We start from the raw sequence: 20158 nt of genomic DNA, 5'->3' as shown, positions 1-20158 counted from the left end.
AAAACAGGGACATGCAGAGCAAAAGAAAGAAGAAATCTGGGCCCTCAACACTGTGAGGGCGCCACAAAAGGTCTGGACTCATGTTCAGAATAACACATGCATAAGGAATAAACTCCGGTCCCATTGAGGCATCCACTGTTTTTAGTCATTGTTACAGCAGCAGAACCCTGTGTCTTAATGAATGCAAAATGGTCTTGAGCTGTGTATCAAGGCTCAGTGGGAAAAGTGTCCCACTAGGTTTGCAATGTCAATCATGAGCAAAGGACCTGATGTTTCCATGCCAACTCTAACCTCTTACTGTATGGCTATCCAACTTACTCCGAAACGGAAAATTTTCCAAGGAAATTGATGTAACTCATACTTTAGACCTTCCCTTTTCCATATGCCTCCCTCTCTGTGCTATTGTTGACACTCAGGCTTGGTCTCTCTGTATTTGGTATAAATACAAAGAAATGAGACTGACAACAGTCAGAATAAGAATAAAAATAAATAATAGATGTAGTATTTATGACATAAATTATTCATTTATATATAAATGACTACAATCCTTTAAAATAGCCTCCCAGGAAGCTACCTGCTTATTTCAATAATGCTGTTGTTGCTAAAATATTTTTGGGATTATTTTGAAACTGTAAATTCACACATTTCTTATAATAATATGACGGTCAAAATCACTTAAATTTGTTTCATGTCAAATCAACAATACTTTATTGAGCACTTACTATGCATAATATTAATGCTAGTTTTGGTGTCAGAAAGGTTGGTAAATAATAAGGTTTAATAGTAGGGATGTCAATAATATTCCATAGATAATCCATATCAAATTTCCAGGGCAAGTCGGCCCCATAATTTAACAAGAGAAAAATACTAATATGTATAAGGGGTCTACTACAGTCCAGGGAAATGAGAGACATAGACTAGAAATGAAATGTGAATTTTTAAAAAGCACTGCTTTATGGCATCTTATGTCATGAATTTATTCATTCACTCAAGATTTATATTACTGTCCTGCTCCCTTATTTCCAAAATAATTCTCAGTAATTTATAGGTGAAAAATTAGAGGTCTCTGTATTCAATTTCAAACTCTTTATTCTCCTAAGAACCTTGGTTTATTAAAATATTCGCTTGGCAATGAATTCTAGTGAGCAGTATCTCCAGGGGCCTGCAGGTAAAGCAATCATATTTCTGGGCCTCTGTCTTCCCCTAAATCAGCTAATAACTGTGGAATGTAGGATTTCTCTGAACATCAAGGACTCTGACAGGAGAGCCCCCAGCGCTGAGCACCTTTCTGGAGTCACTGAGCCTTGAAACACACAAAGCAGTTGTGCTAAGAGCAGGTGCTGCCAAAATGGAAATTCTGATTTACTTCTTGAGTCAGTTCTGCCTGTTAAGCAGGTCGGTGTGTCTCTTCAAATGAAAAACAGCTTGCTTATAGCCATTATGGCAGAAAGGTTAATTCAAGTCCACTTACAGTTATCAAATACACTGAGAGCTCTGACACAGGTGATGACTTTGGTCCTCACCCAGAAGAGAATGGATTCAGAGCAAATGAAGTTGGATACAAGGGAGAACTTCCCAACAGCAAGGGACGTTATTAGGATCTGAAGGATGTGCCAGGGCTGACATCTGCCTGTGCTGTGGATTGAGGATACTAAAGTCTTCACAGCTTGTTCAGTATTTTAAATCTCACCACTGGCTCACTATTGCTGCTTCTTCTATGTGTCTTTAGACTAGGACAGAGTATCTTGGAAGTGAAAACTCAAGGAAACATCCTCAGAGTAGTGTTTCCTAAGGGATGTGATTGGCATTTGATCCAGGCAATTCTTCATGTCAAACCGTCCTGCACAAGGTAGAATATTATTAACATTCCCATCTCCTCTTTTGTGTCATCCTGGAGCATCAGAATTTGTGTCCACCAAATCCCCCTGATATTTTAAAATACCTCCTATGGGAGGCAGTGTCACCTTAGTTGAAAACTACCACAGCCATGTTTAAGAATTATCACCAAAAAATGGTGGTAAAGGAACAAGGATACAGTCATAAGTACTTTTTCTGATTATGAAAATTTCACAAAAAAAATATGCTTTAAATTGATGAGTGTCACATCACAGAGATGATCTTTTTTAAAATAAAATCTCCTGGAACCCGCAGGACTTTACCAGCTTGGTTGAATCACTCTGTGGATTAGCCTGTACACAGGGCTCCTGTACCAAACAACTCAGGGGAAGCAGAAACATCTGTCCCCATCATAAAGCATAACTATCAGGGAATGACATTCTGTGCTGCTGGGTGACATGATTATCATTATTATTTTTGTTAGTTTGTGTGAGTAAGCATACGATCATATATAAACAGGCGTATTGGCTTAGGGACTGCATAACAAAACATCTATTTTTTCCCAGAGAATTCTAAATAGCAATATCCTCAAATACCAAATTTGATTGTGTTTTATGAATTCTGTGATCATTTCTGCTACTTGTTTACTTAGAACTGCCAAACCCATTTTAATCTGCTGCTTTAGAGAAAAGTATTCTTGGTGGCTTCATTAGATGAGGCTATGCTCAAATGTCAGTTGTTACTCTGGGGCAAAGAAAATGCAGAACATCAAATTCTCTTTCAAGAAAACCCTGACAGTGGCAAAAGCACTGGTTACAAAAATCTAAACCTAACCAGACACCCCCATTCATTAGTACTGCAGGATAGGTGTATTTCTAATGACTGCCGTGGGGACACAGTCCCTTAGACTGGATTTAGTCTGACGTAGATTGCACTTCATCGTATGAAGAGGACAAAGTCGGAAAATTCTAGCCTCATAATGAAATTTCCTGTAGAGTTAATGTTCACAATATAATTAGATATGTAATCAAATAAAATTTTGCATTCAGCCAAACCTAAAATAAAATTCAAACACAAAGGATAACACTGTAATCAAGTAGAGCTCAAAGAGAACTAGATTCCTGTCCTCTTCCTCCAATCTCCTTTTTAAATAAAATGGTAAATTATAAGAAGGAAATCTAATATTGACCCAAATCTAAACTTTATATATAAATCTAATCTTACATATTATGGACCAATTCACATTTAGCCCAAATTTTAGCACCTCCACCAGAGTTCTCAGCACACCTGACATCCATAATGATCGCTTTAAGACACTAGAACAGCTTGACTCTCTAAAGAAATATTAAAATATCTTCATTATATTCTTTTACTCAGGCAAGAGGAACAACTACAGTTCAGAATATATTTGTGACAATATTAAAGAACAAGAGTTTTCTGTTTATTGCTGCAATGATCAAGAATTTAAATCAACTACTCTTTAAGAAGTAATGTTAATGGAAGCTTGATAATATGTTTCAGAATATAATTTTGAGCCTCATTTTTACCTTTGGACCCTTTCTGTAACTCCAGGGATACATGGCTTTTCCCTAACAAGCAGAGCCAGGTTTGATTTGTGGTAAAGATATTCTGACAAACACCCTAGACTCTAACGGGCTTCGAATGAAGGTCTGGGTCTCAGGTTGGAATCCATAGCAGTCCATTAGACTATATCAACACAGAACATGGTTTCCCACTGGGAGACCGCTCTGCCACCAGGAAGGGAATCAATGTTTCTGAACTGCCACACTCCAGAATCCTTTCATATGTTGACTCATTTAATCACTACACTGTGAAAAATTATTATCCCTGGTTCACAGATGCAGAAACAAAGTCTGAGAGAAATACAGTAATTCGCCTAAGGTCACAGAGCCATGAAGATCTGAACCCCCAGGTCTCCCTGATGCTCTCTGCTTATATCACTGGAAACAGGCAAAGACTTTCTTTTTTCCTGAAAGTTATATTCTTCCCTTCAAATGCTTCAAAGAAAGCCACAATTGCTGGGGATTTTTCTAATCTTCCTTTTTAGGAATTGCAAGGTAATATTTGTTTTAAATGTTTTTTGGACAGCTTAGTGTAGAATTTAGGACTAGAAAAAATGATTTTCAAAATTTTAGATGAATTTTAGCATGTGATAATGTAGTTCTTAATTTTTATTTTTTGAAAGAATTGTTAAAGGATTCTTGGGTCAATATTTTCCATTATGTTTCCACTGAGTTAAGGAAATACTTTACAAATCTACCTTATGTGTGACCAACACAAGTTAAAGAATGCTTTGGTACTGAAATATTTATGCACGAAATGATACACTGTTTGGATTTCTTTCAAACTTACCCAGAGGAAGATGTAGGTGGTTATATACATAGAGGAAACAAGATTGGCTACGGGCTGATAAATGTAGAGTTGGGGTGATAGTTACAGGAAGCTATTATAATATTCTCTATTTTGGAGGGAAATTTTTTAACAGTAAAAATGTATGCATATTTATGCTTGGAATTTTAAAGTCTCATCAGGCTACTTACAAGCTACTTTCTGGAGCAGTCCCTTGGTATTCAGTCTTTCAGTTAACACGTGTTTATTGAACAGCTACTATGTTCCCAGCATTGTGGTAACTTGACTCATATGAATATGTGAACAACAATAAAATAAATATGAGGAATTGCTTATTCATGAATATTTGTTTACTTAAAAAGTTTGAATTTAATATATGTAATACTTGGCAACACTAACTAAAGGTGTGGGTCACCTTTGATAATTTTCTTAATCACTTCTCTGAACCTTATTCTGATCTCTCATATGAACGATTTCATGTTCTTGTGAATGGGCACAAATGTGGGTGGGAAAGCACTGCTTTCATCCAGACACTGACAATACTCCTGGGGTATAGGTATATAGAGTACATACAGGCTCACTCCCTTGCCTCTTTCTTGCTCTTTTCTACTTGCCTGGCAAAATCCCAATAGGCTCTCAACCCAACTCTATGCCTATTATATTACTCAAGCTGAACATGCCTGGAAAAAAACACACAACCCTGATGATTCATGCCCCTGTAAACTTATGACCACAGATATCAAGTGGACAATCCTACATTTCCCTAGTCATCTCACTCTCCCAGTCTCTACACTTGTTTTTTCTTTTTTCTCCCTAATCTTCTACCATCTTCCCCTTCCACACTCTTAGCCAATGACCTCCTGTATTATTTTCTTTAGATATAGAAAGCACCTATAAAGAACTACCTCTTCCCAGCAGAAAATGTTCCATTCCACCCACATTTGTGCCCGTAAACTCTGCCTTTCCTCCTGCTACCCAGGATAAAACACTCTATGGCCACGTTCTTCATCTGTGAACTGAATCTCATCTCCCTCCTTCTCAAAGACTTTGTCCCAACTCCCTAGAGATTGGTCCTCAACTCCCTTTCCTTTTCTGTAAAAACTTACTCCTTCGGGGCTCCCACTAGCCCCATTCTTTTAAGAATACACTGGTGTCTGTAAGGATGACTGTTCATCATCCTTGATGTGTCTATTCCTTCCCCTGAATGCTCAATTCAGTAGCAAGTCCACTTGAGCTCTACCTTCAAAATATATCTTAGGACCAATACTGTATGATTCTACTTACATAAGGTACCTGGAACAGGGAAATTCATAAACACATAAAGTTGAATTGTGGTTTCCAGGGGCTGGATGGATGGCATAAAAGTGTTTAATGTATATAGAGTTTCAGTTTGGAATGATGAAACGTTCTGGGGATAGATAGTGGTGATGGTTACACAACAATATAAATGTACTTCATACCACTGAACTATACACTTAAAAATGGTTCAAATGTAAATTTTATGTTAATTATATTTTACCACATTAAAAAAAGATCAGTTAAGAAAATATATATGGTTGGATTCAAATATATATGTATATTTGTATATATGTATATATATATGAATCCAACCACTTTGTAGTGCTTTTATTGCTGCCATCCTAATTCAAAACACTGTCATCTCTCACCTGCATTATGGCAATAGCCTACTGACACATCTACCTACTTTTAATCTTGCCCCCTATGTCAGTTGGATCTCTACACACAACAGCAGAGTGATGTTTTAAACCATGAGGGAGATCCTATAACTTGCCAGATCAAAACTCTGTTAGAATAAAACCCAACACTTTACAAAGGTCATGCTCTTCATCAAATACCTGGGTTTTTCTTCCTGCTTTCACTCTCCCCAGAATGCTCTTTTCAGAACTGGCTCCCTCAACTTCATTCAGGTCTCTGCTTATACATTACACCTTCAAAGAGGCCATTCCTGGTCACCTAATTTAATCTATCTTTCCAACACACACATGTGCATGCATGCAGACATGCGTAGCCGTCACACACACACAAACACATGCACGCACGCACACAAATATATGTACACCTTCCTCTGACTTATTTTTCTTAACAGCTCTCTTATTACATATATTTCCCTGTTTACGTATTTACTTATTACTCTGTTTGCCCCTCTTAAGCTCGATGAATTGTCTACTGCTGCTTTTCTAGACCTTAACCATGACTGGTGCATAACAGGAGTGCAAGAAATATTTGTTTACTAAAAGCATCATAAGAATGGTTTGAGGCTTTTCACATCAGATTTGAAGTTTAGAAAATTGCAGATGGAAGAGTGTTCCTAAGAGTGTTCCTCACGTCTGAAAGCGTTCTCCTTTAACAACAAAGAAGTCCTTCAGCGACCAATGACAACACTTCTGGAAGGCCTAATGGCAGCAGCAATGAGTGGAGGGAGGGGAGGTGCGAGATAATGGATGTCAGAGTGCTGAGAAAAGTGTAAGATGCTGGTGCTCGTAATATGTTATGATTCATAATTGTTGTGTTGATGAGAAAGGGCTTAAAGATCTCTTGAAAATATTCTTCAGAAGATTGTTATCTATGCAAGAAAACAGACTTGTGGTATGCAGGTCACCCCTAAGTGATGAGGAAGAATGGCATTTTAATAAGTAAAATGCTGAGTGTATTCAGACATTCCCAAGGTCGTACTAAGCGTTATTGCTGGTGACAGTATTATTGTGGTATCCTGGTAGAGGGTCTCATTTCAGGAGGCTAAATTGGGGCTTCCCAAAATTGAGTTTCCCTGTTGTATTTTAGATTTCTTAAACTTTTGAAGAGGGAAGTTAAGAAGGAGGTGAGAATTTTAGAATTGTTATAGAATAAAATTTTATGTTAAGAAGAATTACATTATTGCTAATTATGATATAAAGAAAAAATAGTTTAGATTAGAAAGTACAGTTACATTAAAGATTTATATTCTTACGTCTGCTGTTTCCTATGTTAACCAGATCAACTTTTCCTCCTTTGTTTCTCAGTCAGTCCTATTCTGGAGGCTTCCAGGTTCTCAGTGGGCACTTTGTTTTGCTGCTAACTGAATGAAGATCTCAAGGTCCTGCTCTGCTTCTGGGAGCCTGGGTCACTCCTTAAGCTCTGAGGTCCTCACTGCTCCTTCCTTGTTTTGTGGGGTGAACGCAGTAAAAAAAGAAGTAGAACTAATGACTCATGAGTCTGACTTGGAGGGTGACCCGCAATCTCCATTTGCCCGCAATGGAGGGGGCCCGGGAACATGGGACTTTCAATGCTAAATCTGAGATAGTCCCCAGGAAACTGGGACAAGTTGGTTACCTTCCCACTACTAAGTTCAAGGATAGAACTGGTAGAAGACCTAACTCATGGCATCATTCACTACAGCTTGTGGCAAATTCTTGGCCCCGAGCCTTATCACTTCCTGTGACCTCAGGGATCTCCTCTAGGCATCTTTAACCCTCTTCTTCCTATGCAATTATTTGCACTGAATGGGAGTCTGTGGATTCCTATTAGGCCTCAGATATAGTCCCCAAAGCAAGGAGGAAAATTATGTTTGTAAATTATAATGATCGCAGTGACGATTTGCCTCTCTTTGCCCCCATTCTCTTCCAGCTTCTATCACTTAACCCAACTGAGGGGCTCAGCCCCTATCCCAGATCTGAGGCCTAATCCTGTTTGTGGACTTAGAACGTTTCAGGAGTCTCAAGCCAGCTTCTCTGACCTTGTGCTTCAGCTTGGAACCTGTGCCTGTGCTTATCCCCTACTTTGTACCCTAGACCCTTGTCTGGGATTTCGCTTGTCAATGTGTTTGCATGCTACTACCCGCCTTGATATGCTTGCAAGGGTCCAGTGTCACACGAGTGACATGAGGAGTGTGCATGGGGTCCTGGCTCCTCCAGTACCCCTGACACCCTGACCACCGGCCTTGGCCTGCTCTTGGACTCCATGCTGCTGGGCTCTGCTCCTCACAGAGGCCCAGCCACTGTCCATGAGCCTCCCCTGCAGGGCAATCCCCGTGGATGGCACCTCTGTGAGTTTTGGAAAAAGGTGCTTCTCCAGGCACATAGATTACAAAAGGGTGTCCCCTCTGGGATGACTAATTCGAAAAGAGTATCCTTTCCTTGGGCAGCCTATAAGGCATAGGACTTGGCAAACAGAGCCCTGGCTGGGTTTTAACTCCTGGGTTTTAAACACCGTAGCTGGGTGTTTAACTTACATAACCACACACCTAGCTCTCCTCCTAACACTAACAAATATCTGGCCCAGCTGTCACCAGGACCTGGCACAATGGTATGCTTTGTGTGTCTGGACAAATTTGGTCTCACTACTGAGCACTGGACTTGACCCTGCATTTGCCTTCTGTCTACCCTGTTCCCATCTTCTTCACCTTTCAGGTTACTCCTATTTAGGCTCATTCTTAACCTGCTGGTGTAAAAAAAGTAATGCTATAGCCTATAAAAACCTAAATGGATAATATTAATGATAAAAGATTTGTCCTTTCTATCAAATACTGTAATAAAATTCAATTTTAGTTTAATAAAACCTACCACCCATTGGCTATAGTGCTTTGTTACTTTGGATCTCTGCTGGTTTCTGGATGGATGGATTTTCTAGTCTTTTCGATTCTCCCCCCCCCCATTCCCCCCCGCCAAAGTTGTTTACCTTTGGGTGTGTTTTCTCTTTCTAAAGATTGTTGAAGATTTTTAGATAGAAGAGAGTTTTCTAATACAATTTTGACTTCAGGCCTATAGCAAAATCTATTATTCCAGACTTCTCTGTGAAAAAGATGAAGGTATGAAACTTGACTGCTTAGACAGTAGTAGCTCCTAAAAGGTGGAACCAGAAAAGAGAGTACAGGAAAGAGAAGTTGTGGTCTGATAGGCTGGACATCCCAGTTCTGGGAGGAAGGTGGCGATGGAAGCAAAATCCATTTGGGACAAATACAGAGAAAAGACTGGAGATGAGAAAAGCCATTTGGACATGTTGAATCATATGACACTGAGCTCTTGAAAGCTTATCGAGCCAAAGAGAATCTTTTGTTATTTGGAATTGCAGGCTTTGAAAGTTTAATCAATTAAACCCAAATTTCCCTGATAGAACATACAATTACCACAAAGCTTGAGCCTACCATGAAGCCATGTGTTACTCTGTGAAAACAAATTGCATGTTATTTTGTGAGGAAGGACAGCAGATATTTTCATACCTCTGTCACATTTAAGTGCAAGCCACTTAATGATTTGGGGAGCACTGCTGTTTTTACAATACACAGTTAAATGGGTACACAATAAATACGGCATAGAACACATAAGTACTTAAAAGATAATTTCAGTGTAACTATGGGATAAGTATTATGTGATGCCCATAAACACACACATATGTCTAAATACGTAGGTATCTAGAGACAGTGAATGAATACATACATAAAGTTAAGAGACAGAATTAAAGTTTCATCAAGATGGTTACACATTATGCTTTAGTTTAGAGAATGTCAGTTCCCTTGAAATGCATTTGCACAGCCAGATCTATGCTAAGATCAAAACCTGGTTTTTTTTCTTTTTTTCTTTTTTTTTTAGCCACCAAAAATAGCTTAATAAATAGAAAAAAAATTCTCCAGGGTGCTTTTCCTCCTTAGAGTGTTCTGTAAAGGATGTAGAAAAAAGTTTGGAAAGAAAAGCTTATACACGTTTATAAACCCCAGATGCGGTTGAATTTTTCATACATAATAAATGAGCTTGAGTCCACTAATTGTGTAATAACATCTTGCGCCTCCAATCATCCTCCTCTAGATGACTTCCTCTAATTTAACCACTGGCCCAGTAGAAATAATGATCTGTGTTTGAAATTTGCTCGTTTCCTCACTTTCAGCCTATTTCCTATGAAGCACGAGTGGGGACAGTAGCCGACTTACTTGTGTTTATCTTCTGGAGTGAAATATGCTTTTCCAGTTGTCTCCTAAGTTTCACCTCTGCTCCATACTTTCCGGTGGTCCCATTGTCGGCCAGAATGAAGTGCGAATGCATGCTATTAAGAACAGTGAGCTTGCTCATAGGATTGGACATGGTCTGATATGGCCGGACAACCTGCAAGAAAGTCAAAAGGAAGGTGTAGAAGTCAGAGAAAAAACAGCAAAATCTGAAAAGGAAAACCAGACAGACAGGAAAGAGAGAAAGAGAAGGGAAATCAATTCTTTGGTACAGTGAAAGGGTAGTCTACATCCTCTTCCTAATATTGCTTTGGGTAGAAGCAAGATTTATAGTAAATGTTCCATTCAAAGCACGATCGTGCTTAAAGGATTATGTACTTATTTATTTTCTGCATTCATACAAAAATGAGAGTTTGTGCTTTCACTGTTCTCAAAAACTGGCACGTGAATGTCTATTCCATTTTGAAGTTGACTGTTTATATGCTGATGAACCAAAAATAATTTTTAAATTTAGTGATTTTGTTTCTTTCTTTCTCCTCTCCATCATGTCCATACTGTAATAGGCAGATAAGAGCAATCATGATTCTGCAGTATAGTGGAGGGTAGGTAGCGGAGGGTGGGGAAAGGGGGCAGGGGTGATCTCTGTCAAGCCCATTCATCAAGCTGAAGGTCTGTTATTTAAAAATCTACACTGTTCTTATTAGACACCTTAAGTGGAAATGTTGAATGTAAATTAACTGTCTCATGAGATGAATATAAATCAGGCTCAAAATGTTCATCTCTGCCATATTTTTTTGTTGTGTTATTTTACTTTCATGGTGAATTACATTACATAAAACAGAACAATTCTTAGTATGGTCTTTCAGACTTTTGATCTAAAAAGAAAAACAAAACCTATTGTGTGCTAGTTGCTTTATATATATTATCTACACTTCAACAATCCTGCAAGGTAGATACTGTTATGTTTATTTTGTAGATGAAGAAACAGAGATGGAGATTAAGTAGGTTTTGCAAGTTTACTACACACAGAACCAGAATTCACATCTCGGTCTGCCTGATTCCAGAATCTATGCTTATTCATTCCTTTTTCCCAAACTGCTTAGACACAATGGAAACAAGATGATGTGTTGGAAATATACTACTAAAATATTTAGGCAGGAACTTCACTCAAGACTATGAAAAGGAACATTCAACAAACTCATTGTTACACGGTCTCCATACAGTTATCTCTGTACTGAAACACTGAAATTGACAAGACAGAAATAAATGCCAAGGGGCTTTTATTTCTGTGCCTTTATGCAGTGTGTACATTAATTATAGAGTTGGGATGCTCTTGTTCATTTTAAGTATGTAATAACTCATCAAGAAAAGCTGTAGTAAGCTTGAGTAGCTTGCTAAAGGAATTACAAAGTGATTTAGTAAAAGATAGCGTCAGTAGAAAAGATCTCATAAAAGTCATATTTACACCTTGATGCTGATTCAAAACCCCATACTTCTATGTGCCTGGCAAACAGAATCTACTCAATGAATAGTGAATGTAATGATTACAAAAACTTGAGACAGACATGCTTTTATTCAAAGTTGAAAAATAAAAACCCTTTCTTATCTGAATTGTTTGGGAATTGATCGAGTCTAAATTTAAAACGGCTAATTCTGAGCTTCTGAAATATCTTTCAGTTCTTTTAATATATGCCCCTATTTGTTAATATAGCATTAATATGACATTAACTCACAGCTTCATTCCTGTCGGCTCTCGTCGATAAAGGAAGCCCATAAATTTGTGATTATTGTTTCCAGTGATCACATAGAGCGGCATTCAATGACTCCTTTGTCTAGATGAGTGAATGAGAGTCCCCTGCCCCCGAACTACAGAGAGAGTGGTTGGCTAACCCCATCCTGAGTTCTTTATCACTGGAAGAGCAGGTCGCTTGTAGTTAAAATTCCCATTTTGCTGTTACTCATTTTTGATCATAAAACATTCATCCTACAGCAGAGTGCAAATTAATAAATATTAATGCTTTGTTGAAAAAGGCTTAGCAGAAAGCCTATCTCCTATTCTTAAAGTGCCTCTGCATTGTACTTCTGGACAAAAGAAAAAGCTTTAGGTTGCTGTTGTCTCTTTCCTAACAGCAATTCCCCAAGACTCCGTGCTAAGAAGGAGGGAACACCAAAGCAGTTCTGTGAGGGGCATGGGACGGTGGACATTCTAGAGGTTAAACTATGTGTGATGGTGAACCCTAGACACTTGTTCTAGCTGAGATACAGGGCATGTTTTCTAATTCTTGGGAACCTAAGTAAAGACCATCAGTGAAAGTGACATTTTTAAATGAATAAAGGAGTAAAAATGATTCTGGGCCAACCTGACATAATCAACAGAATCTGAAAATAAAAGAACATAATTCAATCATCTGACTATATTCTATATACCTGTTTCCCCCACCACAGGATTCTAAGGACATTGGTTCGTCAGTCTTCTGAGTTTTGACCTTCTTTTGCTGTGAAACATGGTGCACCAGCTCTTCGGGAATACTGTACATTTGAATTAGTCATGATAAGAGAGTCAAGTTTACAGTTTCACCCATACATTTTAATTTCTTCATCTTACTGCTTCTCATTTCTTTTGATCTTATGTGAAGGTAAGTTAAAGGTGGTCATATTTTGTCAGGGATTTTTGTCTGTTGAATAATAGAGGATATAAATCTGAAAAGTAAGTAAAGTGTCATAATTTTATTTTTCAGTCATCACCAGAGGAAGATATGCTGAATCCTGGGATACTCATGAACATTTGAGCCATGGAAATCTCTTTGAATCCCAGTTCTGTCAACGGTTGTGTGAACCTGAGTCTCCCATTTTTAATCTTCAAAAGAGAAATGATAAAACCACTTACCTTGTGGGGGTTAGATGAGATTATATGTACAAAGTACCTGGCACCATGCCTGGTTCCTAGCAGGCAATCTACAAATGTGAATTCCTTGTTCTGCTTTATTTTAACAACTATAAACTGATTTTCCAACTGCAAACTAGTGACCAAAATGAAACGATGGGAGACTAATCAATGACTTTTGTTTTACACAAGGATGTAAATCAACCAATATAAGTAAAGAAAACAAATTACTAATCAGTTGGCAAAATATGCAAAGTGTTTTTTCTTTGCATGTCCTCTTAGGTCATTGAAGACGGTGATATTCTGGAAATATTTGTTGATTAGCTGCAAAGTTAGAAATAACTTCCCAAATACTTTAGAGGAATGCATTTTAGTCTAACTTGTCTACAAAATCCACTTAATATTCTTCATAACAAACACACCAGCAGTCTATTTTTGTTCAAGTTATAATTTGCATATCTACAAAAGATTTGCTGATCTTCCTGTTAAGTTTTTCAAATAGAAAAAACAATGCCTTTGTATCACATGAATACAAATGAATTTTTCCCTCTGACAAAATTTGGAGGTAGTGCATCCACTTTTATTGATAAGACCTCATAAAAAGGGGCTTTTTTGGAAATGTGTGTGTATGTGTGTGTGCACATGTGTGTACGTGCACATGCATGCACAGCAAGCACAACTGTGACCTGTAGGTATATAGACTACTCTAGCGTGTTTCTCTGCCAGTGTTTCCTGGGAGAATCAAGCCCTAATGCCCTGCAGTATTCATTGTATGTAATGGATCACTTTCTCTCCTAGGAATATAGGGTGTTCCATGTTATGTACCATCCTTGAGAGAACTGAGAAGAGAGTCACTCAAATAATTTTCTGTGTTTTGCAGTTCAAATGAGGAATCTGGGTTAAGAAAGGTGGATTGGTGTCTGAAAAGCCCACGCATCAAGTGATCTTTCATGATTGGTAACTACCTTGGTATCTATACCTACAAAGGGAAATCTGCTTAGAAATGGATTTTAGATACTTAGTATTTCACCTATTAATCTATTGTATACCACTTTGTACTGTGTTAAGTTCTAGTTCCAAGGCTTCTGTGTAGCTTGGATTTGCAACATCGAGGGAATGTAATAAAGCTGTTCAAGGAGTTAACGAGGTGGAGGGCCCTCACATAAGTTATTTGTAGAGCCGTTATCACTGCCAGGAAAGAACCGATTTAGAGACCCCGTGGAAAAACTGAACATCATTCACGTGCTGGTGCAGCGTGTTGCATTTATTTTACCTGAATGGGCTTAAATCGATCACTTCGGAGCTGATCTAGGATACCTGCTAGAGTTTCCCAAGCTATTTTCATGCATGTTCTGGTCTCACCCAGGATTACTTAGTAGGAAGTCAGGAGATGGGTCTTCAAGTTCTAGTTCTTCTAATTACTAATTTGTGACCTTGGGCAAGTTCAAATTTGCTCATTCATTTGTTCACACACTCATTCAGAACTTCTCTAGGAAGTATGTGGTAAGTATCGGATTGGCTTGAGGAGACATATAGTCTTGCATCTAAGTAATATCTCAAATAAATGTTCAAAATATATTTATCGAAAGAAACTTTTTGGGTGGTAGTTTTTTCATCTATAAATTCTGAAGGCTTTCTACCTCTAAAATTGAGTTTGAACAGCCTGTATTAAAAAATACATTTGCCTTTTCCAAGTTAGTACAGAACAATGACCTTCCATGTGTGTGGGCTACAAAAAAAGTAGTTTGCTCGTATCTTGGGGTCTCTTCCATTTTGTGGTGCTTTCCACAGTGCAAGGGCAGTTTGGGTATCTGTGACTCCTTTCCTGAACAGAATGAATTGACCGAATCAGTTTTTCTGAGTCATCCATCACAGGCCTTCTGCAACCCCAGACCCTATGACGTGGTGAGGTGTGTCATCAGCCTGCCCCAGGCAATAGCAGGGTACGGGATGTGTAGCCCACTGAGTCATCCTTTCCCTCCTAAGAGCACTATGACTATAATTTAGGCAGGAAGAAAGTTAGCCTCCTTTGACCACTTATTGTATGCCAGGCACTGTGATAGACATTTTTACGTGGATTAACCCATTTCATGCTTATTTTAAAGAAAAAACTATAGAGGTTCAGAGAAGTGAAGTGTCTTGGCCAAATCTGCCTCACTAACCACACAGTTTTCCTCTAAATCACATGTAGACCTTAAATTCCTTTACGGGGTAGGAGACATTTAGAGGAAAGACAGAGGACCCAGACTAATTTAAAATGTATAAAGGATATTATGGTTGGTTTTGCTGCTGGACATTTTTGTCACTGACTCAGCCGGGCATTAAAATCCTTCTGACAGCTGATCAGATTATTTCCAGATGACTCCTCTAGAGCTGTATACTCGACAGAGGTCAGGAAAGGTACCAGCAGGTAGCAAAATGGGATTTGTTCTTTGGAGAGAGAGACACAAAAGGAGTGGCAAGGTTCTCTTAGGATCAGGCATGCATTTCTGGGAGGGATGAGGGTATACTGCAGAGATGTGGGAAACAACCTCTGTGTCTGAGGTATAGAAACAAGGGGATTGAGACAATGAAATAAAAAAAAGGCACAGTGTATCCTCAAAATCATAGCAAGGGCTGAGCTAGCGGGGACACTGGCTTGTGGTTTCCTATTCAGGCAACTCAGCTGTAAGTCTAGGTATAAAGCAGGGTCATATTGAAACCCAGACACTGACTCTCAGCTCAGCAATCCAAACAAGAAACCAGCAAACCCAGGGATCCATCTCTAAAGAATGCCCAGATACTTTAGCTGTGTGACTCCCACTAAAATCCACAGGAAATCAATTGCTTCTTTCTGCATCATTTTTAAAATGTGTTTCTCAACTCAAGGGCTGCAGAGAGTTGCACCGTCCACATTTCAGGCTTTCTGCCCTAATAGGCTTGCCTCCCTCTGCCCCTGTCCTGAGGTAGACAGTGTACCATTCAGACACAGGGCTTACTGGTTGTGGAAAAAGGCCTTGAGTTCTGAAAGGGGTTACCTGCTTTAGAAATCACGATGTATCAGTGGGGTGATTTTAAAATATGTTCAGAAATTCTTTGAAAATCTTCCCTTAGTCTGGCTAGATTCAGTAACTCACTTCTAAGTAGAATAAAACAGAAGTGATGGTATGTGGCTTTCAAAACTAGGTCATAAGAGGGCTCCTCTTCGCTCTCTCTTGGATCATTTACTCTGGGGGGAGCCAGCTGCCATGTCAATAAGGCAGCCTTCTGGAGAGGTCCACATGGTGAGAACTCTTCCTAACAGCCATGTGAGTGAGTCATCTTGGAAAAGGGTACTGCAGCCCCATTCAATCCTTCAGATGACGGAGCCCCAACTGACATCTTGACTGTGACCTTAAGAGAGAGCCCAAGCCAGAACTACCCACCTAAGCCACTCACAAATTCCTGATCTGCAGAAACTATGAGATAATGAATGTTTTAAGTTGTTAAGTTTGGGGGTAATCTGTTATATGGTGACAGATAACTAATATAACAGTGCATTACTATTATCTTCTTTGAGACATCAAAATGTATTCTCTTCCCTCTACTCTGGATTCACTGATGCATCATAATTCCATGACCTCCATCCCACCCCACCCTGGTCCTCTGAGCTGCTTGGCATTCCATCCCTGGGCTCTGATCAGTTCTGGTTCCTGTTCTCCACTGGGGCTATGGCTACCATCCTCCTCTCCCCTCATACGTCTGACCCCAAACACCATCCCTCCTCGTTCGGCAAATGATCTGACTCCTGTGCTTACACACTTGCCAGCGGGATGACCCCAAGCAGGTTATTTACCTTCTGGGTCTCAGTGTCTCCATTTGTAAGTGGAGATTAATAATGATTATAACTACCTCATTGGGGCATTTTTAGGATTCAGTGAGATATAGAACTCATGAAACGGTCCACATAGGAACTCAAATAAATGATAGTTGCTCATATATGGAGAAGAAATATTGCATAATAGGTAAGAATATGATCTGAGGAATTGGATGGCCAAGTTTACATCCCAGCTACACAATTTATTAGTCATGTAACATTGGGCAAGTTATTTAATCTCATTGTGTTTAGTTTCACCATTAGTAAAATGGGAAGGATGACAGTGATACTAAAAAACAGCTTCCGAATGCCATTATGAGAATTAAATGACTATCTGTGTAAAGTGCTTAGATGGATGCTAACACTTATTAAACTCTACAATAGTGTTGATATTGTTGTTGTTGTTATTATTTCAGTGATAAATGTTAAACCTCCAGCTAAACTTCAACATCCTGCCATCAACTCTGCCTATATATTCTTTCCTCTTCTTCTTTGATTACATGGGTACATACAGATGGTTAATCTCCCCTTTAGTTCTGGAACCCATTACCTCAGGGCCACTCTAGGACTTATTTCATCGATTATCTCTTCTCCATCCCTAAATCCATTTCTACCATAAACATATAAACAAACTCAGGTCTCTCCCATCTTGGAGGAAAAAAAATCCCTCAAGTTATGGCTCCCTTTGGCTACTCACGTCCCTTCTCCTCATCCCAGCGGAACCTCTAAAAGGTAGTTTCTACTTGCCATCTCTACTTCTTTTTCCCCTTCCTCAACTCATTGAAGTGTGGCTTGATTCTCCATTATGCTTCTGAAACAGCTTTGACCAGTGATGCCAATGATGTCTGTCTTGATCAACTGGATGAACACTTCCAAGTCCTTATCTTCCTTAGACTCTCAGTTGCACTTGGCATTTCCCTTCACTCAGTCCTTTTAAAACACACTCTCCCCTTGGCTTCCAAACCACTCTCTGGTTTTGCTCCTCCCTCTTAGCCCTTCCTCTGGTCTCCTTTGCAGACTTCTTTTCCTCTGCTCAACCATTAAATACTGGCTATCACCAGGATCCAGAATATCATCAGGCCCTCCTTTTCATCACTCTACATACGCTCCTGTATGTAATGATCCCATCCACTGCAGTGGCTTTAATTGTTATCTATATGCAAACACCTTCTGAATCTAAGTGGGTAACCAGACCTTTCTCATGTTCCGTTGGATATTTTCACATAGATATTTCAAAGAAACTTTGAAATCAACACGTCCAAATCCAAACTCAACACTGTGTTTACTGAAACTGTACTCCCCATGCAACTGAATGTAGCCATGAATGAACCTGAGTGTGGTCCAGGTTTAGCTAGCATTGGCTCCTTCATGACTATAAAGACTTAGGTGGGTCTCCTTGTCTCAACTTCTCCTCTCACATCCTCTGACTATATCTTATCTAAACTAGTCACAGAAGTCTAATAAACTCTACATAAGGACACTCCTGGGAGGTTTTCTGAGTTTACAATATGAAGTAACCTTTGGCTTGCATTTGAAGTAAGTGAAAAATGTACTGAGTTGAAAACTATACTAGAATTATCAATTGCATTATTAAACTTGATTTTTCTTGGCTTAAAATATAAAAATGACATCAAAAGAACACTTTCCAACTAATTGTAACAACTCTTAAAGGTTATAAAATTCTTAGAATATATCTATATTTTAGGGAAAATAGAAGATATCACTGAATGTCAAGATAATATAGTAACAACATAAGATGATGTTTTGGAAATCTACCCTGTTTTTTCATCCTCAGGTTAAAACAAAAAGTGCTTTTTCTTATGACCATGTATAGATTTTTCATTTGGCATGTATTCTGTTAATCTAAATTCGGGAAAAGACAAACCATAAAGGTTTCAGAAATTGTTCAAATACCTGAAACAATTCTGGTCAGATTGTTTTCTAAAGCAAGAATCTAAGTCTGAAATGAGTTATATGAAAATCACAATTCTTTGGAATTTTTCTTGACTTAACATTGGTGATACTTTCATAATCATCATTCCAGATCGAGAGTACTTAGGGACAAAGAAAAGGGCTCTGGTCACTCTCATTAAGTCTACTTTTGAGTTCAATTTACAGGCTTAAGATATCTGCCAGTATCTCAACTAACAATAAAAACATAGTATCATTAAATATTTTATTATATATCACTTGGCATACTACTAGTTAAGAGTATGGGCTTTGGAGACAGTAGATCTTGGCTCTAATCCTTACTTATTTTTTATGGAAAAAAACAAACCCCAGAAGGCTAATAATATGCAATCACAGAGAGCTTCCTCAAATGAGCTCAGTAAATTATAATTACTATTATGATTATGCTCATGGAAGTTGTACAAAATAGAGCAAATGTTTTTATAGTCAACTTAGAGATGAGGAAATCAAATCTTACAGAGTTTCAGCGACATGCCAATGCTTCATGTTCACTCAAAGTATTATGTTAGTGGTTACCAACAGACAAAGAAAACAATTTAATTCCTATTTTTGAGGAGTTTTTAATTAAGTTGGGGAAGAAGATAGTTGTAGGAGAATTATAATCAGGATATGATATTGTGGGTAAAGTCAGGGAAGCTGTCTTGGTGGAAGGGAGCCTTGAGCTTAGTTTGATGGAGTATAGGATTATGGGTTGCCATAGAAGCAAAGGGCAGTAGGAATAATATGGAGACATCACAGAGGTGGAGTTAACCTTAAGAGCTGAACAATATTCATTTTCAGGTCAAATAGCAGGACAAAAACTTTTTACCATATCAGTATTCATAGCATTATTCTTCACCAAAGTCTGTTGTTTTTAATCTATTATTTGAAAGATTTGGTTAAACAGAGTTGAAGGCATTTAAATTTAAAGAATCAATGCTACTTCTATCACTCGGGAGGGTCATGCATCTTTCAAAGGGGTTAGAGAACTACTTCTCATTCCACATTTCTTTGCCTCCATACCCAATGTGCAGAGGCTTCACCATCCACCTCCCAAAGAGCTGCTATGTAAGAAAATAGTTTTATATTTAGATGCTTGGTTTAAAAATCCCTCAACTATAGTCACTATAGTATGATCTAGCTCTGTAATATGAGTAGAGATGAAGTTGTGGTAAAGTTGTGAACCAGATAAGATTTATCATTATATTTTTTTCCATAATGTTTATTTTCCCTGAAGCCTGGATTTGATGATGTCGAATCCATCTCCTCAATATTTACTGAGTACATATAGTATGTGTGTGGCTCTAAGTTGAAATCAGAATCCAAGATACATGCCTTGTATCTTTAA

General features: G+C 38.5%; 1 protein-coding gene across 14 annotated transcripts in view; it reads right to left on the bottom strand.

Moving 5' to 3' along the window:
- TRPM3 (transient receptor potential cation channel subfamily M member 3) overlaps positions 1-20158 on the bottom strand; it is an 827818-nt gene that overhangs the window by 225787 nt on the left and 581873 nt on the right. For all 14 annotated transcript variants that reach the window (XM_057720878.1, XM_057720880.1, XM_057720881.1 and 11 more), the window contains exon 6: positions 10127-10298. In XM_057720878.1, the coding sequence (XP_057576861.1) occupies positions 10127-10298 (172 nt within the window). The remainder of the gene's footprint in view (positions 1-10126; positions 10299-20158) is intronic.

The sequence above is a fragment of the Hippopotamus amphibius genome, chromosome 2 (genome assembly GCF_030028045.1).
Source record: "Hippopotamus amphibius kiboko isolate mHipAmp2 chromosome 2, mHipAmp2.hap2, whole genome shotgun sequence".
Classification (NCBI taxonomy): domain Eukaryota; kingdom Metazoa; phylum Chordata; class Mammalia; order Artiodactyla; family Hippopotamidae; genus Hippopotamus; species Hippopotamus amphibius.
Note: the sequence above shows the minus strand (reverse complement) of the source record. Positions and strands in the feature narration are given on the sequence as shown.